Here is a 24225-nt window from a genome sequence, read left to right on the forward strand (position 1 = left end):
GGCATGCTGTGAAAGCGTGATCCTCCCCAGTAAAGCCAGTCATGGTTGACCACTTTGAATCTCCTAACTAGAGCACAGCAGAGACACGTGGAGCAGAGCAGCCACATCTGGCAAAGACTAAATGGCTTGCACATCTGGTTTGTGTATCAGCTCCTTGCACGGCCATCAGCCATGGAGTCTGATAGCATACCTCAGTGATGTGGGATGAGACGAGCTGCAGCCACTCTAGGGAAGAGATCGTAAACGAGTCCATGTGAAGAGGTCAGTTATACAAAGCAGGAAATGTCACTCATCAGCAGAAGGCCAATAGATGAAGCGGTCGTATGCTTTATTGAGGCTTAGGACACTCGCCGAAATGGCTTGAAGGGGAAATTAATCTAAGAACAAATTACTTAGTTCTTAGAATTTTTGCCGTTTGCCAAATCAGAGAATATCATTAACATGCATGTAAAATCTGTTGCAGCAATTTCCATGGAGCTAAAGGCTGACACCCACAAACCTAACCCTAACCCTAGTGGATGCTTTACACTTTAAAGATAGCCTCACATATGTTCTGAAGGGAGAAGGTCAAGTAAATCCTGGGCTTTGAAGGCCTTTGACTGAAACCAAGACATCACATGATTTAGTAACCAGAAAAAAACAGCATCTAATGGAAACCAGATCAATTCCCTCAGCTTTGTTAGAGAGGTTTGTCAATAGAATTAAATGCTGAAACATTCCATTGAGTGTTTTTCTTTCTTTTTAGTTAATAAATCACAATTTCACAGTAATATGTCATCCAAAGCAGAAAGCAACAGTTAATAACTGTCGTTTGTTCCTCATACTCTGTGGCCATTTGAATATCCATGTAATGTAATGACGCCATCTTGTGTCAAATCTGTATTGTACACTCAAAGGACAATTACTAGTACTGTACTATGGGTTTTTCATGTCAAGACTGGAATACGCCTTATAATGTCTAGAAATGACCTAGAACCTGCACTCTAATTTAAAGGGTAACACTACTCCATTTAAGAAATCCTATATGTTAATCTCAGTCTTAAACCTGGAGTTGGTAAACAGTGATACATAGAATAAAAAACTGGTGTACACCTTTTACTTGATGCATCTTTTGGCGGAGTTTCACGCGTCTCGTTAAAACTACACATACACATGCCATCAGTGATGCTTCAATAATACTTGGATTTCAAGCTCATTCATTCATTCAAACGTCATTCCACTGAACACAGGGCTGATCCACTCTGTAGGAGGTAGCAGATGTCTTTCTGATTCAAAGTTCTTCTCAAGGGCTTTTTAAGGACTGTGTGAAAAAATGAAATATTTCACTTGATTAAAACAAAAAATCACACAACACACAAAATGAAAGCACGACAATTACTTATTTTCAATTTTTTGTATTTCAGGCAAAATAATTCCAATAATCACATAAGCCAAGAACATTATAAAAATGTTATGTTTTTTTTTTAAGATTCGGCAATATAATCAAGACTTTTCCAAAATAGTTTTGTTTTTATCTCTACCTAAACTTAATAAAAAACATCACCCTTCTCCCACTCAAACATATAACCACATCACTGTTACCCTAGTCTTTACCACATTCACAACCTACTGTTGATCTCAAATGAATCACAATGTACCATGTAGCATATATTTTGTCCTGCAAGAAACAGTGGCACAGCATGATTTGAATGCATCATGCAGTCTTGTCTAGGCAAACAACAAGGGCAGTGACAACTTTTGATTTCTCATTGGTGGAATTCCTTTCACATTTCAACGACGAACACATTTTTAATTTGGTATCAAGGAAATGTAATCGGACCTGGGTAAAACAGCAAAATAAATAATTCAGCTTCTTCTCTCACATTCCCCTTCATTATTTGGATAAACTCAATTACTTGAGGCCATATATTTGGCACTGCACAATCGAATCAAATTCAGGTTTTACCTGTTTACCTGGATTTCCAACCAATTGCAGAATCCCAGCTGGAAACCACTGCAGCATAGGCCATTTGAGTATTCTCAAAAAGATTCTGTTGGAAGTTAAAACCTCAAGAGGGCTTTTATTTTTAATAATTATAGTGGGTTCAGTGCTGACCTCTAGTAGAAGGGACAATGACCAGCAGGCAGAAAGTAAAGGCTGTTTTTGGCTCAAATCAAGTCAACTTTATTGTACCACAAAAAAGACAAAAATAGAGCCATGCCTAAGATTGCTACCATACAGAAACCACCACTCAAAATGAAAAGCCTTAACCCATTCTCTAAAGAGCAGATCTGGGTCAAATAAGAATGTGATACATTATCCCCATAGGGATTCAGTGACTTGCTCACGGACACTCGAGCAGGGCAGATGCTTGCTGACACAGGGTTTGAACCTGGGTTGTCTGGTTGAAGGACGGTCTCTTTAAGTACATAGTGGCAGGTAGACAAGCACTTGTACTGCCCTGTGTGACCAAGCACACCCATCTGGTGCTCCAAGCAGGTTCAACGAACACTACAAATTATTTGCTAACTGACCCAGGTCTGCTGAGGCTGTTTCACAAGGCTCACTAGCTGTACTCTGGTCTAAATTAAATGAAGAAAATGACGCTGTACAAGGCACAGTTGTACAAGATCAAGTAGGACTTTCATAAAAGTAAGGCCAATGTGTTGAAATACTCAAGTTGCCAACATGGCACGCCTGCCAAAGGTTTACGTCACTTTAAAGAGGGGCAGTGTGGCCACAATGAGACCTCTGATTATTTTTTTCCAACTGGAGAATATAATAAGAGGATATGCCACCATATTCAGGAGGACAAAGTCATGTCATAAAGATACCATGCCTATACCTTTCTTAAGATTCGTTGCACCATCCCATTTGAGTGCAACTTTAAACTGGGGCTCTTTCACCAATTTTTAAGACCCTGTAGTGAGATGACATACAAAACAGATTTGTCTAAGCATATGTCTTAGATTGAGCACAATCTTTTTGGTGATGGACAGTAAGTATTCTATCATGAAGAATAGTACCGTGAAGCTCAGCACCGTTTTGAAACATGTTCATTTTTGATATCAGGACTCAGAAATGGAAAGCAGGAAGCAGGCAGGGACAGAAACAAGAATGATAACACAAGAGAAGCACACAGCACACAGTAAGGAAAAGGAAGATACCGGACATTGGGTAAAGCAGTGGTCGAATACATTTTGAATACATAAAAAAAAAACATGAGGAGCGCTTGATGCATCTTATTTTGCCAATTTACTGTCAATTCAATCTATTTAAACAGTTTATATAGTCATTTGAGAGTTAAGGGAATACTGGGTCAGCTTAGCTGTTAAGGGATCAGAACATAGATGCCAAAATCATTCTTTGGCTCCAGTGTTCCATGCTAACACTTTAGCATACACTATGTTGAGTGATAGTAGGCTCCATGCTAACACTTTAGCATACACTATGTTGAGTGATAGTAGGCTCCATGCTAACACTTTAGCATACACTATGTTGAGTGATAGTAGGCTCCATGCTAACACTTTAACATTGAGTGATAGTAGGTCACCAGCATTATCTCAAAAATGATAAAATGAGAACTTGTAGCAGCTCTAAAGCTAAATGGTAAGCAAATTTAAATGGTGTGTGGCGAAGTCTGACAGTTTGTGTTGGAGATTGCTAAAATATCCATGAAATATAAAAGTGAACTAGCAGGGACTACCTTTCCTGTTTCCATCATAAGTGAAGGTAATGGGTCATGGGAGACTGTGTACATCTAAAAATCAATGCACAGTGGATGAATATGTGGTTGTTCACCTGAAATAGTTCCAAAAAATACACCTGGCAACACTGTCCCATTGGCCAATGTTGAAGGTGACCAACGGGACAATCTACCAAAAACATTGTGTATTCCTTTAAGGTTCTATCATTCATCAAAGAACAGTTGCTTCAAATTATGCTTTGAATTGACTAAATTGAAAGTGATGTGACCCCTATCCTGTTGCAAGCAATGTAATGCATCTCACATAGCTCAAATATTTTGAAAACATATTCAAATATAGTTTTGCCCAAGTCCGGAGGATTGCAGGAGAACGAAGGGAGTTAAGAGAGGGCAGATGGCGTTAATTTTTTCCAAGCGGTGTGTTTGTGTGTGGGGAGGGGTTCTTAGGCAGTCTTCTTACAGACGTGGATGAAGTAGCATGGGGCTTGGGTCTGGCCTGGGGTGTACGTCTTGAAATCTCCATAGACGCTGTGCTCCATTTTGCCATAGAAGGCCTCGTTCAGCAGAGATTTGAAGCTCTCCAGACGGTGAGGGTAGTAGGACAGACGGAATTTACTGTGGAAAACACACACACACACACACACACACACACACACACACACACACACACACACAGAAATCAGGAATCCTCTCCACTCAATAAAGATAACATTTATTGTGCTTAATGTGTCTGGTGGTGCAACCCGTCCACCTTTACTGCAAAGGATTTCAGACGATAACAGAGAGGGGCTGGTCCTGTTGATCAACAACCCTATTAACCCATTAATGACTATCTACTAAATTTAGTATGTTAAGGAAAGGCTCCACAGATTTTTTTCTGTTAGAGGTAAAAACATTTGTTGAGAGAACTGTCAAGACATGTAGCTATAAATACTATGTTTAGTAGTTAGTCACAAGGGCTCTCTGATTTTATCAGTTTTCACAAAAACACTAGTGTAAATATAGGTTGCCATGATCACATGTTCAAAAAACATTTTGCACGTAGGGGACGTAGGGTAGACTCAAAAAATCATGGCATTTCATACAAAATCAAACGCATGGGTGTGGAGCTACTTTTCTCATCATTTCTCCCTGAAAGCACATTGGAGAATAATTTTTATAACTGATTTTTACTTGAGTCTATCTGGCCCCCTAAGTGCAAATTTTTGTGATGTGATTTGCAAACCTATATTTACACTAGTGTTTTTGTGAAAACTGATAAAATAAGAGAGCCCTTGTAGAAAGAAAAAGTATAAGGCCGCGCTGTGGCCACATACTTTGACCAATGTTAAAAATTCCAACAGATTTGTGCTCAGCTTAGCTATTACTTTAAGTGCTGTAAAGGAAATTTTAAATTTCCACCGTGGACATTAATGGGTTAACCACCTGCAAATACATTAAGGTCATTTTGGGTAATGGGAGAGTATAAATCGTACTTTTTGCCCCTTTAAAGTGCAGTCAGTACTTTCACAGAAAACAAATACTGTTGTAAGTGTGTTGTCCTACCTGACTTCAGGAAGATTTTGGACATTGGCCTGTGGCACCTGGATGGTGTAGTCCAGAGTGATCATGTGAGGCTTATTGTTGACCCACAGCACCGAAGTAGAGATGTCCTGAGTGAGATCACTCTGTAACACAACACAGACACAAGCACACAGTTATGCAACAGTCAAAGAGTATTAACAGTCAAAGAGTATTAGATAGCATAGCATACCTCACACCACCTTCCATTTTCTCTTCAGTAATGACCAATATAAGCAGAACTAAAGCCTGATCATAAGCAACTGTGGAAAAACCAGGAAGATGGTCTTGCCACTCTGGAGTATAGAGTTGGACACTGAGCGCAGACTCCGGGGATTACGGTGGTATCTGAAGTGGAATTTACTAAAGAACTTGACTGTTGACTTAGTCTGTATTCCTAGGCCTTCCATCTGGATAGCTCCTACTTTCACTAGATTAACGAATATGGAACTGATTTTGAGGAAAAGTATGTAAATCAAATATGGTTCAATGCTGTTTTGCACATGCTGTTAGGTCTCTATCCATATTTTATGTCTTTTAGATTCTGCCAATGAGCTGTATAGTAAATTACAGAAATTGCTGTTTATCTAAACTTCTGATGTCTGAACCAATAGAACAGGTCTGCTGAAAAGGTAAATAACAGAAAAATGTGGGTACATAAAATAACAACAGAAACTATAATTCATTTTTAGATTTTCATTGTTGATACAGTATTCCATGCATTTTAACTGCAAAGTAGATACTACAGACAATTTCAAGTTGCATAAACTTTCCTTATTTTTTCCTTAAGTGTAGGCCTGAATTCCATTTTCCAAAATTACCTCCTTTCCCTGTACTTCTGACCAAAGATTATGTTATGCTCTATATTTGCCACAATAGTCTTAAAAATCTGAAAATCTTCATGCACATTTTCCTTCCGTTTCTCCTGTGCCAATTTCATTGAAAATCGCACAATATCTGGCAGGCTTGAATAGAGATTTAGGTCTAAACTCAGCTGCTGGTAGAGCTGGCGGAAATAATCTATCCATAAACAATACTGTCTGGCCAACTCCCCCTCACAAAGCAATGAATAGCCAGATAATGTAGAAAGTAGCCTATAACTAAAACCATGCTTTTTATGTCCATTTGTAGTTGATATTTTTGTTTTTCTTTTGCTTGCAGAATATCAGAAAATAAAACTGCCACTTTGAAGGGCTGTCTCCTGACCTTACAAACAATGCATACAATTTTTCTTCAGGAACCATTCTAAAATAAACCTGTTCATTCCACTGGGTGTTTTCTATATAAAAACATGCTTCATTATTTAATGACAACAAACGGTAATGATTAAGGGCGAACATCTTTTTCTTCAAAGATTATGTTTATGGCAATACGGCACCACTAGACTGTATACAGGGGAAAGTGACAGGCAATGTGGGGGAGAGAGTGGATAACCTGCAAGGAGCAACATCCTTCTTTGCGACCAAAGCAACAGGGTTTATGGGAAATTTGTCTTTATTTTAAGAAACACCAAAAGCTACACAGAGCACCTTTAGAGTTAGAGGGGAGCGCCCACAAGTTAGACAGAAAGCAACCGCTTTGGAAAAAGCGCTGCAGTCGGTTTCTTATTTGGCAGAGAGCCCTTTCTGAACTTGAGAAAATACAATTTTTAATGGGGACCACATGACCTGGACTGACCAGTGACAGGGAATGTTGGCATTTGAGGCAGCATTGATTCTACAAAAAGCTGAAAAGCGTGAACATGCTAGGGCTTGGTATCGTTTGAAATTTTTTGGTACCAGTACTTTGATTTCGATACTGGTGCCAAATCAATACATTTGTAGGAACTAGTTTGCAAAGTGAGAGTAAGCATAGCATACGGGGGGCTTTCAATTTAATGTTCGGCTTCCATGCGCAAGATATGTTAACAATGGGAAAGTTCTTAGCTAGTACAGAAAATCTGCTTTTTTCTATACTTTTTACATCGTCATGAATACATTGCAGTAAGGGAGAAAACCTCAAAGGTATCTCAAAGTCTCTAAGCAGAAGATGGATTTTGTTATTAGCCAATGTGTAGATGTCAGACCTTGTGGAAGGCGTGGCTTGCATAGCATTCCATGGGTGTGACTCGTCAGGCTAGGCTAGGCAATGAAGTTAGATAAATGAGCTATGTCTGCTTAAATCAGTGCAGGCTCCGTTTTAGCTAGCATTAGCTAGATTGTGAAAAACAGATACAGCCACATGCACAAAGTCATTTCAGTGCTGAGCAAGTTTGTGTTGTGAGTGAATAATGTGCACCTCTGTAAAGGCTCGACGCGGTTAGAGATTGGCTGAACCAGAACTATACAAAAGTATCATGTTTCAAAAGTCAATATGTTTCAGTACTCGGTAGTACCGACCTGATTCGGTCGATGCCAAAAAAGTACCAACCTTCGCTACCTAGCCCTAGAACACCTTTATACACATGATGAACTAGAAAGATAAAGATGTGGACAGAAGTATGGATGTATATGGAACAGGCATGTGATTGGCAAAGGACAAAAAAGCAGGAAAATATACGGAGCGCAGAGCACGGCGCGGCAGCCCCCCCCCCCCGGGCACTGCATTGTGGCTGCCCACTGCTCCTAAGTAGTTAGGATAGGTCAAAGACAGAGGACAACTTAACGTAACTTAACGTTATTGCTCTATGCTATTACAGGATGCTTCACATCGATGAATCCTGTAATGCACTGTACATATCACTATACAGTTGTTAACCCATGAATGTCAAATTGATAAAATTAAAGATTTTATAACGTAGCCTACCTCTGTATGTTTTAATGGAATTCTTTTATATAGTTATTATAATTTGATGGAAGGTTTCCATCACACTGAGCACTAACAGCTGCAAACATAAAAAAAAGAAATTAAAAAAAAGAAAAAAAAAGAAATAGTGAAGCCATGGGTGGTGCAGTGTCCGGTCTGAATTTGGGGTTTGGTTGGTGTGGCTGCTCTTTGCTGTCTCCCTGACCCTGACTCCCTCAATCTCTTGTTGCTATGATACTGATAGAACGGACATTAACTTTAAAAGGTGATCGTACAAAATATTATCCATAATATTTATTATACAATGGCCTGGCTGAATACTTTATTCTGATTGGCTGGAGGGGTGTTGGTCATTTCAGATAACCACATGGCTCTGACATAGCTCCTTATCACAAGGATGCCAGTTAGGAGATGGGCATCACTTATGGCATCAACAACATCTTTAGCAAAACCAGGAATACACTTATTTTAGCTTTATTAATTTGTACACATTGAGTCACCTGAACTCTGCTGGTCTGTCTCCTCTAATCTGTGACTCCTGCCTCCGTTTGGCTCTGTTAAACAGATCAGTGCATGTATTCAGAAGTTACAGGACTGATGGCTGTCTATAGGAGACTTTTTAAATGACTATATTCAGTTTAACTCAAAGATAATATATGATAGGCTGCACCACTGCAAATTATTTAGCTAAAGTTAATATTTAGTTACAGTTAATCAAACAACAATAGATAGCTACATATTCCTTCACTCTCCTTGCCCTGCTAGGTAGCAATAGTTACACTAGGCTATAGTAATTTCAGTTACAACGATGGCTCATGTGAAAATGACAATATTTCCGTCTGTTTACTAGTTAAATTCACCTGAACATGTTGCTTTATCACTCACATTGGGCTGAAAATAAGACAGAATGTCTAGATGATTCTTTCTCGACAGTTTCACAACACAACCTGTCAGCTCCGCGGCTCAAATTGAACTGTCTGTACCTGTCATTTGATTGTGTGTTTGTTTAACGTGGCCCAGCTTCCTGGTAGGGTGGAGTTTTCCGTTTTTAAGCACTGTGATTGGCCCGAAGGTCCAAACACCGCCCAGCCGGCAAACCATGGTGTTAAAATGAAATCAACCAGTTGTTTAAATGCTCGACCCGCGACCCGGGTTCGAATCCGGCCTCCGGTCGTTTACTGCATGTCCTCCCCTCTCTCCCATACCTTCCTGTCTCTCTCTAACACTGTCTCTATCAATAAAGCATAAAATGCCTAAAAATAAACTCTCGGAACGCTGTTCTGATGCTTTTTTCCTCTGTGAAAAGACACGGGGCTAGTCAAAAAATATTCCTGACAGTTCCCACAGTTAGAGCGGCCCGATGTCCCGATGGCCAGTCCATCCCTGAATGCAGGTGCGTGTGCCCCCCGCCCTCGGATTTTCTGAAAACTCCAGATGCGCTATATTCTCTAAAATGATTAAAAATCAATAATAAATGGCTTACACATTTCTGGATTAGGCTAAATGATATCTTAGTGCCATGAAGAGGGATGAAATGGGGGATGGCAGTTTTACAAAGGGGATGGTTTTTCCCCCCTCAAATCGACTACTGAGTATGACCCATGACAAGAACTTATTGTTGTATCACACACCCACAGTGAAATGAAGAAACTTCAGTTTTTATATCTGTTCCAAGATGTCACTCCATGAGCAGTCCGTATATTATTTTATTAGAACGCTATGTAATATTTTCCATAAATGCCACCTGTAATGCCTACATCATACTATAAAGCAAGGAATCTCTGTCTGTGAGTGAGTGAGTGAGTGAGTGTGTGTGTGTGTCCTCGCGACATGTTCAATATTACTAAACTTTGAATAAACAAGCAAACAGTGCTCTGTGCAGCAGCGGGGCTCAAGCGGTACGGGCACACGCTGTTCTCGAGAAAGCTGCACTACAGGCACGAGCGGTACGGGCACGCGCGGCTCTCGAGAAAGCCGCACTACGGGCACGAGCGGTACGGGCACGCGCGATTCTCGAGAAAGCCGCACTACGGGCACGAGCGGTACGGGCACACGCGGTTCTCGAGAAAGCCGCACTACGGGCACGAGCGGTACGGGCACGAGCGGTACGGGCACGCGCGGTTCTCGAGAAAGCTGCACTACGGGCACGAGCGGTACGGGCACGCGCGGTTCTCGAGAAAGCTGCAAGCAGCAATCGGCCCGTTCCAGACAGGCACGTTTTGAACGGGCACTGCACTAGTTAAAATAAAAATAAGTAACGTGAAGGTCTGGGTCGTTAGAGCAGTGAGTGCGGGTGGCGGTAATGCACCTTTTAAATTGTTTATCAACCACCGTTAAACAAAACTGAAGAAGAAGAAAAAGAGCAGTGAGTGTGCAGTCGGGAGTGTTCGGCTTGTTGATTCCTCGCCTGACTGCACTTGGCTACTCTTGTCTATTTTCCAGGCGTGCAGGTAGTCATCTCACGAGCGGTACGGGCATGAGCGGTACGGGCACACGCGGTTCTCGAGAAAGCCGCACTACGGGCACGAGCGGTACGGGCACGAGCGGTACGGGCACGCGCGGTACGGGCACGCGCGGTTCTCGAGAAAGCTGCAAGCAGCAATCGGCCCGTTCCAGACAGGCACGTTTTGAACGGGCACTGCACTAGTTAAAATAAAAATAAGTAACGTGAAGGTCTGGGTCGTTAGAGCAGTGAGTGCGGGTGGCGGTAATGCACCTTTTAAATTGTTTATCAACCACCGTTAAACAAAACTGAAGAAGAAGAAAAAGAGCAGTGAGTGTGCAGTCGGGAGTGTTCGGCTTGTTGATTCCTCGCCTGACTGCACTTGGCTACTCTCGTCTATTTTCCAGGCGTGCAGGTAGTCATCTCAAACGAGCCGACTGACGCACAAGCGCGACTGGGGTACGCAGGTGGGGAATTGGGCAAGTTGAGCTCAAGCTGAACACAAATAAACATCCTCGTGGATACTTGGAAAGGAAAAAAAATCTTCACGCACTTCAGCTTATAGATGTCCTCAAATCCTCTCCATTTCACTCGGGCAGCTCATAACCCCCCCCCCCCCCAAAACATTTTTTCGGATCTGCATGATTCACGTGGGTCACATTTTCAGGTCGGAAAATCCAGAATTCCGGATCAATCCGGAAAAATCACATCCCTGATGGAAGGATAAGTTACACAATGATCATCTAAGCATCACATCAAACTGTCCCCTCTGTGGCGAACTGTTCCTGACTCCATTAAGTTCAGTACCTTGTAGTAGATGTTCTTGCCTTGTGGCGCCCGGCCAGTCTCCAGGATATAGTCGTAGTTGCGATGGTCAATGATGAGGATCCCCCCTGGTCTGACCATACTGGCAATGTTCTGAAGGGCCAACTTCTGATCACTCTGGTCCCCTGGGAGCAAAACGCCATCACCCACAGTCAACCACACATCAACAAACTTAACTTCAATCGAACAACTCGATAGTGACAGTTTGAGGTGAGTGTGTGAGGTAGAATATGAATGTAAGCAATAATCTAAGAAGAGCTTGAATGAATATGCAAACATAGATATCTTTCATTCTTATTGTGAAATGAAGAGCAATTGGGACTTCAACCTTTAAAACTCAAGGACAATTTAATCTATAATCCAGAGACCAGCAGTGAATCTACCTATCAAATTAAAAAAACAACACAAAAGAATTGATCCCTCTCACACCTTTGAAGTCTGGTAAGTGGGCAAATGAGTTGCCAAGGCAGATGACTGCATCAAAGCCGTCCCCTGGTTTCTGAACATCTTCTGGTAATGTCAGCCAGTTGGCCTCTTCGATCACTGAGGACAAAAAAGAAAAGGAGGGCCAAAGAAAAAGGCAGAAAGAAGAAAACACAAGGTTGTCACCTTAGGAACACTAAGCAAGAATTTGACTTGCCAAAACATTGACTTTGCATACCAATAAAGTTAAACCAACAAAAACAACGATATCTGTAACTCTGAAGTGTTATGGACATTCAAACATGACATTTCAAGCTTAACGAACATACCCCACTGGTCAAAGGCCGTTTCTTTTCTCCTCTCCCACCTTGCCTTCAGTGCGTACTTGAGCATTTTGTCACTGGCATCCACGCTCACCATATTGAATCCCTCTTCAACCAACATAATGGAGTCAATTCTGCAAAACAAAATCCATTTTGTATCAAAAAAACAGCATAACCTAATAAATTCATCTAACATTGCACTGGCAAGCAAATTTCTAGTACAGCTAAGAGACACTGAGGTTTCTCAAATGTTTACCATGATGACTTAACCTGCTGTTGGTTTTATTGATTCTGTCTTGTGTGCTGCACAACTGTTTGCATTGACTCTGTGAGGGAAAATGACTTCAATCTTGGTGACATTGATACCTTCAACTATAAGCTGCTTTCTTTAAATTTCTCAATGAAGAAATGAATTCCTGCACCAAGAGCATAGATTATCTTCTTATAGAGATGAAATAGTTAGAGTATGTCACCTCCCATTAAAACAGAGATAGGGCCTAGAGGAGATAGCCAGCTGTCATACATGACTAGAAAACAGTTGGGCTAAATTCGAATAAGAGCGTTTTCACAACAAGCATGTTTGGAGTATTTACTCTTTTAGATTGGTTAATTTGGGCAGATGCCCAACAGTGCCATTCAAACTCGGGTGGGACTAAATATCCACACCGAGATGCCTGAAAATGTTTCTCTGTCCTCTTCCAAGAGAGCTACAATGCAATTTGTTAGGAGTGAGAACGTAATCCAAACCAACTACAGGAAACAACCCAAAGGTTTATGGATAGAAGGAGATGGATGTTGACATCTGATAGCCAGTGGTTACTCATGCTTGGAAAGCATACCGTAATTCCTCTAATATTGGCCCGGGCCTTTATTTACCTCAACTGCAGAGGGTACCAGGCCTTTATTGGAAGCAGGCTTATATTAGAGACAGGCCTTTATTTCTAATTCCCTCTGTTTGATAAGTATATTTGCTCATATTTTAGTACGAAGCCTCCTTGTTTTCTGATCTGCTTCTGTTGGGGTACGTTAGGTAGACGTTTTTTTGTTACTGCAATGCATTACGATAATTACGGTAATCGACGACGGCATGCTCCAGAGACTTCCGCCGGCCGAGCCATCTTGTAGCACTTGTACGTTACTACAAACTACAGTTACAAACAGGCACCAGGAGTTTACCGGTATCCACCATTGTTTGCATGTAAGCTGAAGCTAACTGAAGCTAACTGATGCTAAGAATAGAATCTATACAGTTATATCATATCGCCGTTTATTTCTATGCATATGCGCGAGCTCAGTCCACCTGACAGCCCTCTGTTCTGTCGGTGGAGAGAGAGACACAGACAAGCATGGAGGTTTCGGCGCACCGAGGGCTTACTGTCGATGCTTTCCGGAGTTTCCCGGTGATCCGGCCGAGATTTCGGCGGGGGTTTCGACGCCGATACGTCACCGGGAGTCCGGGGCTTGGATCGGGAGGATCAATGCGGGCTGTGGGCGTGGTGGAGAGGACAGCGGCGGAGAGAGGAGATGGACACGGTCCAGCCATATACTAGGTTTTGACCTAGTCTTGTTTCCTTTGTTTTTTTCCCCGGCCTGTATTTGAGGCCGGCCTTTATTTGTTCGTGTCGACCACGGCCCCGGCCATTATCGGAGACCCAGCTTTTAATTGACTACCGGCCACTATTAGAGGAAATACGGTAACCAAATTAACCTACGACAAACCATAGTCTGGGCTGATGTTCATATTCAGCTATTTCTTCAAGTGTTCTTAAAGCAACATTCCACTTACTGTATTTTAACATGGGGGTTATTCGGCTCTTGACTGCCATGAAAACCAGAATATAATCTACTCACCAAGATCAGATGCAGCTGGACGAGTTTGTAGCATTCAGATTTTTACTTCCCATTCATTTAAATGAAGCCACGAAAATAGCTTGAAAACTGACATTTAACATGGTGGTGAACAGATTCAACAACAGATCCTGCTACTATGATTTTCAAATGATGTTTGGTCTTACTTTTTAGAACGTCATTTTAGCAAATTCTATTGATAGACGAGAACATAGCGGAGGGATGCCAATTAGGAGACATAGTTCCTGTTTGGGAGACCGGATCTACTTTTATTTTCAAATACTAATTTTAGTGTAAACCAAAAATATAAATACAAAATGACGACGTACCAATTACAGCTTTCACAAACGTGTTAAATGTAAGTTTCAGGATATTTTCGTGGCCTCATTCAAATGAATGGGAAGTAAAAATCAGAACGCTACAAACTCTTCGCTGCATCCGATCTTGGTGAGAAGATTATATTCTGGTTTTCATGGCAGTCAAAGCCGAATAACCCCCATGTTAAAACTAAGTGGAATATTGCTTTAATGGTATCAACTCATACTCAGCTGAAGTTACAGGGACTGGAATCAGATTTGTTTTGACTCCCCTCGCCGCTAAAATCTCTAACTTTGCAGGGCAGGTTACCAAAACTCCAAAACTGTCCAATAAACAAGCTACTTGTGAGTCATGTGACTTTTGTGTACATGCCCTGGTTCACTTGTAATTGTGCAGTGTGAACCTAAACGAACCAAATACAAAATGCAACAAAGTAACGATGGAAGACCAAAGAAAATGAACTGTAAGTCTGATCGTACCCTATGTCTGAATCCAAGAGCTGTAGGTTCTTAAGTTCTTGCATAAGATGACATTGAATCTGATGAGAGAGCTGGAAGGACTGGCATCGGAGGCACATTTAGAAAACCAAAAATAGTGGGGCCATTTGTAACCTCATTCCACACTAATGAGGTCAAACCTAAAGGTGTACTAGCTTACTCTACACACCCAGGACATTCTACATCCACCCATGCATTGCTCCTTGAGATATGAGGCTTTACAACTCATATCTCAAGGAGCAATGCAAGAGGGGCATTATAGTAAACTAGCTCTGAAATTGACAGCTAATGGTTATTAGACAACCTGAAGTGTCTACAATGAATGCACTTGGCCATGGTGTCTTGTGTTTGCTCTGTTTCTTTTACAGTGGCTCCAGACAAATTGGGGAATTTGGGAAACACTTTACCAGCCGATGCTGAAAAAGGTTCATCTCTGAATCACCAAAGTATAATTTCTGGTCCAATGAATCATAGTAAATTGTTGTGTTTTAAAGTGCTGTAGTTAAGGCACATGAAATGCTCATGAAAAACCGAATATCCTTCCCTTGTTATTGCCTGTTGCATTCCATGTGGGATATAGAACAATGCATTTAATTGTAACTACTAAATGGCAGCACATTTTCTACTGTAAGTCTTCAAAAGAAAGTGTGATCTTTTTGTACAAAGTCAGAGAATATAAACCCCTAAGCTGCTCAGATTGCAATAGCACAAGATTAGCAGTGACTTGGAAGAAATTACATTTCTCAGAAAATAAATGATTTCCAAAAATAGAGAATTTGTTAAAAGTGAAGTGTAAAATGTTATTGTATGTATGCTATTAAATGCATACTTGTCCCACCGACAAAATAAGGACCTACTGAGATGACCCAAAGGCTAGGCTGATAGGTAAAAACATGTTGATCTGCCTGTCTGAGTTCAGCCCCTGGCCTTGCTGATGGCAAAGAGTACAGATACACTATCTATGGAGGTAAACAGACTGCAGAAAACCAGTCAGAACTCCCTGCTGCTAACCAGTACCAGCTTGTGACCCAATTAACCCTATAACCACTACTTCACATAAGTGACATTCAGTGGCTAGAATCCCAGTTTTACAAGCAGTAATCGTACATCTCACACTCATTAGCCCCAGAATATGCTTTAGCCTATGTGTGGGTAATTGGTTTGAATGCAAAAAGTAGAAAGGGTACTGTATGTTAACCTGCACTATGACCAACACTTGCCTTTGAAAGCTATCTTTTAGACTATATGAGCCTTTTTCCACCACAAATTACATACAGCAATATGACTGTTGAAGCACTGCAGCATTGGTGACCAGTAACCTGAAATTTATAGTGGTAGAGAAAACTTCCAAGCAATCCAAACTTCAAAATGTATAGCACCTGTTCGTACACCTCTAGGCAATGATGTGACCCTGTATCAAGCTTGAGCAAAGAAGGCATTGAGAAGCAACAGAAGTGATTTTAACTCGTTACTACTTAGTAATGACATGAAAAACATTATTTTAACATGTCTTAATATGTCACTCATAGTACTGTCCCCGGCAGTGACCTCCTGACTGCATTGGAGGCAGGAATCTGGCACAGTGAAATGATGCAACTCTGCAGTTTCATTCATGTTACTGTTTGACCTAATCTGGATTTTGTCCAGTGAGTTAAATAGGGTTAGTGGGTTGAAATCCCATAATCAAACTAACCAGATTATCTATAAAGATATTTACTTTATTTAATAAAGAACAATGAACATTATTTTTCATTTAATACCATATGGAACTGTCTAACTGTATTGGGCTGAGTGAACTGAACTAATTAGGCTACTGCAGGTTTCCAATCCAATTACTAGACATTGTCTTCTATGGCCCTATCAAACACAAGACAGCAAAATAAGCAAGCAATGAGAAATAGGCCTACTAAAGATTCATGGCGACATTCGGATCTTGCTAAATGAGCCCCATAGACTCGATACGTTCGTGTGGAAAGCATGTTACACCAAACTCCATTCAAAAATCTGGTCATTAAATTTGACACTGCTGATCGTCAAATGTTTCACACCTGGTACAACAAGACGCAAGACCTTTAACGAATCGTTGGGGAGCACTCTTCAATTCGGTATACACCAAATAAACTAAGCAGCACATATTTGAATAAAATTACAACTTTTACAATAGGTTCGCCTGTTATCACAGGCGTTATCATAGTCTCCTTCCACCAAAATGACGTTAAACTGTGTAGGACGTTAGCGAGCGGTGTGAACCAATGCTAAAAAATGTGATTATATTTAATAAAAGGCCTGCTTGGTGGATTAGATGTAAGCCGAATTGAAGGCTGGATTCTAAACATTCACAAACAAGTTTTACGTAATGTTATACGCTGTGGGCTAAGCTTACCGATAAACAAGGAATCATTAAATTGGCAGATTTTGACTGGAGTTTGGTCACACATTCACTATACATGCCAGAGAGGAGCTACGTCTCCGGAATGTGTCACAGGAGAATTGCTGAGTCGGCCATAGACACAGCGTGACATTACCCTGTTCCGCAGGCTACATCCAGTATTTTCTGCACCCCCTGCTTTTTCAGCAAAGACACCACCCAGCTTTTGTATTCCTGCGTCCTACTCTGTGTGTCTCCGATGTACAGCTGCCAGACTTTCGCTGCGTTGCCGTCGGCATACTGATCAGGAAGACCCACGGCGGCCACACCGAGAGAGCGAGTCCTGAAAACACTGTCGACCGACATGCTGCTTGTATCTGCGAGAGTGGTTTCTCTCAGTTTGGGACAGCAAAGGAATGCGGTATCCAACAACTTCACTGCTTTGAATGTGTATGAATATGAACTATTAGTCTAACGGCTCTGTCTCCACATGCCTCAAGACTCGGTTGTTATCATTTTATATGACAAACGCAGCGGGGGGACAAACTATAACCCAATGACACTCTCCTATAGTCTGACGCCTACTTTCTGATTGGAGGAAGTGAGGAGAGACGCCCCCACTTCCGTGTGTACGTCAACTGACGTCCCAGACGCTGCTGCAACGTGTTGCAGAGGCCTCGCCCCCACAAACATTTCATCATTTCTGTGTAAGGAAGCTTTAAATGCAAGAAATCAGCATTTCATTTACAGCAACACTGGTTATGTGAAATACATAAATGACCCATTTCACCAAATAATAATAATACATATATCTAAAATACTATTAATAATTATTAGGGTAATTCTTAGCAACTTATTCAATAATTACAATAGTAGGCTAATAATGCAAAGAAGATGAAGAAACTTTATTGATGTAGTAGCACTTATCTGAAAGCAGAGTTTATAAAGTGCTGTATGGGAATGCATGAAAAACAATAAGAAGAGTGATACAAGAGATAAAAATATAAAATATTTAAAAGAAAATAGGTTAGAAAAAAGGAGAAAAAGAAAAGACACAACACAAGATTAAATGTGGCCAAAATCCAAAACAAATAAACATCACTACATGGTAAGTTGCCATGCATGTACATGCCACGTCTTGTGGTAATGAGCTTGGCTTGAAATGTTTTCACCCACATACCAAAGCAAAGCACAGCTTCACACTCAGGACTGTGTTGCTGTCTCCTCCCAACAAGTGAACTCCTCTTATTGTGATTGGCTGACGAAGTTCAACAGGGACCCGCCATTTGCTGGAGAAAGCAAGACACAACCAGTGCCATCCAGGTTAGGGTTGTACCACCCTGTCTACACTTCTACCTCACAGTATGTTCTCTCTAGCTCTCTTGCTCTCTCCCTCCCTCTCTTTCACTCTCTCTCTCGCACACACACACACACACACACACACACACACAAGCTTATTGGTCTACAGCAAGTTGCTCTCTCTCTCAATTCAATTCAACTCAATGTGCTTTATTGACATGACAGTTCTCTCTCTCTCTCTCTGTCTCTCTGTCTCTCTCTCTCTCTCTCTCTCTCTCTCTCTCTCACACACACACACACAAACACAGTGGTCTAGCAAGTTCCACTGACAGTACCATAAGATCAATAGGCTGTTGGCTGTAGAAACAAGTGGGGCCTATACTACGAAGCAAGTTCAACAAAGTCAGGGTATGTTTGAGTTAGCCGGCTTCACTAAACCTAACATCCTGAATAACCGGTCTCACGTAGCTGGTTATCAACTGGCTCTGTCAACCCAAGATTTACCTATCCAGCTATGAGCGCGTTCACATGAAAGAGGCGGGGTTTGTAACAAATAGCCAATCACTTGCAACATGGACAGATCCAGATCAGACAATTCGGATAAGATAAGACAATCTAATTTCCCCACGGGGATCAGTAGTTTCATCAAACTACTGATCCCCGTGGGGAAATTAGATAGTTGTGCAGCAAAAGTAATATGATTCAGTGGGGAAAAGGACATAGAATATAAGCGCAAAACTATAAAAATAAGTAATAGCCTAAAAATAGGCGAAAATAATAAAATAGGCTAATCAAACAATAAAAGCCATAAACAATAGATCTAATTATAGGATGATATAAGCCCTAATATTTCCTGCTGACATTTTCAACATGGGTATCGGAAAGAAATGGATAGCTTTGAACATTGGGTTCTTCTCTCAAGAAGAACAAATTCTTATAATGAATAACTGTCAGCATTACAAAACATAACCGCGAAAAGTAAAAGTTGTTTCTGCTTCCAAGGCTAGAGAGGATTACTGGAGGAACTGCCCCATCATTAGGACACAGTGATCATATTTTTCATTGATAAAATAGTTTGTGGACACATTGAGGCTGTAAAAAGATTTTCTATTCATAAAGTCGGTCTCTTGTTCTTCAGGGCTGCGGTAATGGAATATGAATAGCCGACATTGAACCAAACACTGTCGGGAATCCAATTAAATAAAGTCAGCGCAATTAATATATGCAACAGTAACTTTAATCCATTAATAATATGGTCAATTAAGTAGCCTACCTGCTATATCTCCTATATAATAAGTTATCATGGAAAACAACGTAATTCTACTGGTCTGTAAACATGTCGCCCTGCGAACAGCACTTCTTACTGTCTGTTAATTCAAAAATAACAGTTTTCAGTTTTTTATTGGGATTTTCATTTGTATATTTGTCCATATCGGGATCCTGTAGGAATGGTGACTCCCTGTTTCCAGAGAGCTGACTGGTCAGAAGGCGGGCCTTTCATACGTTTTGATCCGATACCCTGAACTTAACCTGCTCCGGAGCAGGTTAGCCGTGCAGCATAAGTTACCATGGTGATCTACCCCGGTTAAAAGTGAACCACCTTCGTGAGACCGAAAAGCCAGGGTTAAACCCAAAGCTAGCTCGCTAACCCCAAATCCTGCTTCGTAGTATAGGCCCCTGGTTGTAGCAGGGTGACCTAAGGTCTATTGAGCTTTCTGTCAGCAGTTATTTTTGGATTTTTCTGGCTCTCGTGGACGCTTACACCGGCTTAGAAGTTAGTGCGTCTTTGAGAAAAAATAGTTCCTATCCAAATAGAACACAACTATTGACAGAAAGCTCGGTTTTTTACATTTTTTTCAAGATAACATACTGACACCGGTATGGTTATACCGGCTAGCGAAGTTATGGTTTCTACTAATAGGGATCATGATGGAAAACATGTTATTTGGGCCCAGGGTTCAAAATACCGCACTATTCCTTTAAGTTGGGCTAAAACATTAAAATATCACACCCAGCAAATAAACAGGTGTGTATATCTAAGGTGTGGTCTACTTAAGTTAAGTGAATCCATCCAAGTCTAAACCTAATTGGCAATCACAGGTATATTAGGAAGGCCCAAGGAAAACACATCAATAGATGTACACTAAAACAGAGTTTACATAAGAATTCACAAGTTTTTAGGAGTACAAATAAAGGTACAAACACTATTAAGTATATTAAAGAAAACCTACAAAGATGGTATATGTCATGATTATAGAAGTTATTCAATTGAAAACAAAGATAATCCCAAACTAGTACACTAAAACATTCAAAATCACAACTGATTACAAAAAGAAACTTGCCAAAAAAAAAAATATATATATATATAGTCTTGTTTTCTATGAAGAAATGACAAGCATGGAAAATGTAGCATATTACATTATGTCATTTAGCAGACGCTTTTATCCAAAGCGACTTACAATAAGTGCATTTTGTCAACAGTAGTGAAACCAACTGTGCATCACAGTCTTCATCAGCTAAGCCTTTTAATAGCAGCAGAGAGGGATGCTGGGGTGGCAGTATTTTAAGGTATGATCCAGGTCTCAGTGAGGACCAGAAAGTGGAGGGATTGAAATAAAGCATGGGCTGAGATGGTCTCAGTTTTCTTAACTGCTGACTGGCAGTTCCAGAGTCCTCCAGCAATAGTAAGAGAAGTACTACTGGTGCAAATTGGGTAAATAAGATGGGTTCCTACACCTGAAAATAGTGCCATGCTACGGGGCCTATGAGCTGATGTTACAACAGGGATGGGAGAGAGATACATAGTGTAGCAGACAGGAAAGCAGTTAAGTAGGAAAGCAGTCAACTAGGAAAGATAGTTACAAGAAACTATCAGCCAAGTGTCCCTATTCTCTGCCTACCCTCGATTGACTCCCGCAGATAGACTCCCTAGTCTTTGTGCGCCTGGATTCTTCGTGCGCAGAGGCTGACAACAAGAGGCTGACGCTACAGCTGACGCTGTAGAATGACTGGCCTTCCCCAGCCAAGCACTTTGAAATGTAACTGGTTTCACCTAATCTAGTTTCAGCGAAACTACTCAGCACCAAACCAAACACTTTCAAATTAAACACCGATTTAACTAAAACAGAAAGATAGCACAGTAACAAACAAATAGCTCAAAATGTACTACCCCATCAGGTATGTTATTGCAAATAACAGAGCAAATAACAGATCATGTATAAAGTCAAAGATCACCTTTATCTACAAATTGTTACAAAAATGGTGGCCATTTTAAAACTAGATGCTGAGTTGCTTTAAGAGAATAAATCCAATAAGTCTCTCTGTAGCAGTATCTTTAGTCTCTCTCCTCCCCTCTGAGAACGTGGTATATGTTCAATTCCTGATACCTTTAGTTCTGTGGTCACATAAGAATAGGCTAATGCAATTTTCCATTTCCACGTCCTGTTTTCAATTACACTTTAGTTTACGCTGGAATCCCTGGTTTGTTTAGTCACCACTGTGTGTGTGTGCACTTGTGACTGATTAACCTCACAAACCTAAACTGAGAAATAAAGAAAACCGTTTGACACTGTGATCCTATTTCTCAGGACACACTGTCTATGTCAGGAATATGAAACAGTGGACGAAACTGCTTTGTATGAGTCAGCGTCCTGTTCCTCATCAGTGTGTGACTTGATGTTTTCTTACTGCTTTCTTGCAGATGTTTTTTCTGGTCATTGTGGTAGTGAAAACAATTGTCTGGAGAAGGTGTTTGTCTGGTAGATTCAAGACAGGAATGAAAGTCTGTCTCTCTACCATCATGGGTATTAGGGGGAAATTACAAATGATCACTGTGTTAAAACCTCTCCACTGTTCCTTGACCATGTTTTAGTAGTGGATGGTCGTATTGGTTCCTGTCATCCCGTACTTGAGATTTTTATCATTTAGACCTACAGTAAGTTTGAAACTGGCCTATATGGGTGGAAGTAACTAATTACATTTACTCCTGTTACTGTACTTGAGTAGCCTTTTTATGTACTTGTATTTTTGAAAGTCAGAGGAGGAATCTGACTTTACTTAGTTTTGTAATTTTCCAATTTTCCAATTAAAATAATCTAGTTTGTCCTCTCATCCTTTTAGAATTGCATTAAGTTTGCATCTAACATTGTTCTCTTCTCTAAAAAGTAACTCAGTAACTTTTAATCTGACTACATTTTAAATTAACTACTGTTTACTTTCACTTAAGTAGATTTCTACATCAGTACGTTTACTTTGACTTCAGTAAAATATCAGCAAAGTAACAATACTTCTACTTGAGTAGACATTCTACTAATCTTTCCACCACTGCCTATGACTGGAACCCCATTTCCCTCCTCTCTTCTCTTTTTGCAGGGTGTCAAAGTGCAGTTTGTCAGCTTTGCACAACACGCAGTATAAATGCTTATTGACCGAGGAAGCAAAAGAGCGCTCAAGGTGGTTATCTGTCAGTAGAGTTGTTTGAGCCTCACTACAAATTAAACACCCTCAATGTAAACATTACACTTACAGTAAATTAGCCCCAATCAGATACACACCAGTTGGTAACTTGCCCAGGCAGCTTACGGGACTCATTGGCCAACTGCTGTCTCACCACCGAACATAATAATAATAGTAACAGAAATAATAAAAACAACAACAATGTTAATCTCAATATCAATATCTAAATATTAATGATAATAATGTATACTTGTAGACTTGTGAACAGGTACCCACTTGAACCCCTTTGAATGTAAACTGCTGGCTCTCGAATATTCAGACCAATTTGATCAGATAATCCACGTCTTCATGTAACCTTACTCAATAAAACATATTTGATGCCCTTTTTTATTAATTTCATAATCCCAATACAGGAGACACTCATAGGTCTATTGATTTCCATTTTCACAAACAAATTATGAGATCTGCTTCACCTTTGAGCTCAACCCACATGTTATCTGTGGTGTTTGTTCATTCACAGGCTTAATCTTTGTTGCTGTGGTGCTGCTCATTCATATAGTATACTGGGATTCTTGGTTAACAACTGTCTTATCTGGTGTGTTTCCTCTCTGAAAGGGAGGTGAGGCTATACAGACTCACAGAATAAACTAGATAATGGTAGCGCTCAACTCTGTTCAGAGTACCATCTGATTGCTTAATATCAGATGGTATGCAAACCGGATGCAAAGACGTGAAAAACTAGTTTGTTTGGCTAAATCACAAGAGCTCACAAGTGGAATTTTACAGTGTTTTCTGTGGGTTGTGGAACTTGTTTCTGTTTTTTACTCATAAGGTCTCTCCACTGAATTACTTACTTGTTTCCTTATTTTACATGGACAACAGTACATAACAGGATCTAAACTTGGATTAGGAACATCTGAAATTTGTAAAAATTGAAATGTCTGCTAGAGGCATCATTTTATTATTACATTTAACCTGCAATAAGCGATTTCAGACCCTGTAACCAATCCTGAAACTAACGTGTGCTACATGGAGATTTCCGAGAGACGTAATGATATAAACAAATAGCCACACACGCGGGCCAGCTGTGTTGTTGTTTTCACCTCTTTCCTAAAGCTTGTTGTCAAATTTGGCCTGAGAAATGATGGAATCGATGAAGCGAGCAAGTAAAAGTTTTCAACTACACTTGCTACCTGCCTCTTCACTTGTCATTGTGGGACATGTAACCTTCAGCGGAAGAAAAATCTGGCAAAGCGAGACTGGTAACCGGCAATATTTCGGTACGTTTATTTTAGCCATTAGTCTTTATGCACGATTTGTCGCATGTGTTGCGGTTTCTGTCACCCTCTAGTGGTCAGAAAAAATCGCTTAGTGTAGCTTTAAGAAAATCAATAAT

General features: G+C 40.6%; 1 protein-coding gene across 1 annotated transcript; it reads right to left on the reverse strand.

The window, feature by feature from the left end:
- Positions 1–1387: 1387 nt before the first annotated feature.
- On the reverse strand, positions 1388–17588 carry gnmt (glycine N-methyltransferase). Its single transcript, XM_071917379.2, has 6 exons — positions 17233–17588; positions 12051–12178; positions 11728–11841; positions 11281–11423; positions 5232–5353; positions 1388–4301 (listed from the first exon to the last, which is right to left on the reverse strand). The coding sequence occupies exons 1-6, from the start codon at positions 17439–17441 to the stop codon at positions 4130–4132; spliced, it is 888 nt and encodes a 295-aa protein (XP_071773480.1). The 5' UTR covers positions 17442–17588; the 3' UTR covers positions 1388–4129.
- Between the last annotated feature and the right edge of the window lie 6637 nt (positions 17589–24225).

This window comes from Centroberyx gerrardi, chromosome 17, assembly GCF_048128805.1.
Source record: "Centroberyx gerrardi isolate f3 chromosome 17, fCenGer3.hap1.cur.20231027, whole genome shotgun sequence".
NCBI lineage: Eukaryota > Metazoa > Chordata > Actinopteri > Beryciformes > Berycidae > Centroberyx > Centroberyx gerrardi.

Coding starts and splice junctions, on each gene's coding strand:
- gnmt (XM_071917379.2), bottom strand. CDS start 17,441: ATGTCGGTCGACAGTGTTTTCAGGACTCGCTCTCTCGGTGTGGCCGCC. Junction 11,842..12,050: donor AACGGCCTTTGACCAGTGGG/GTATGTTCGTTA, acceptor TTTTGTCCTCAG/TGATCGAAGAGGCCAACTGG. Junction 5,354..11,280: donor GCAAGAACATCTACTACAAG/GTACTGAACTTA, acceptor GTTGTGTTACAG/AGTGATCTCACTCAGGACAT.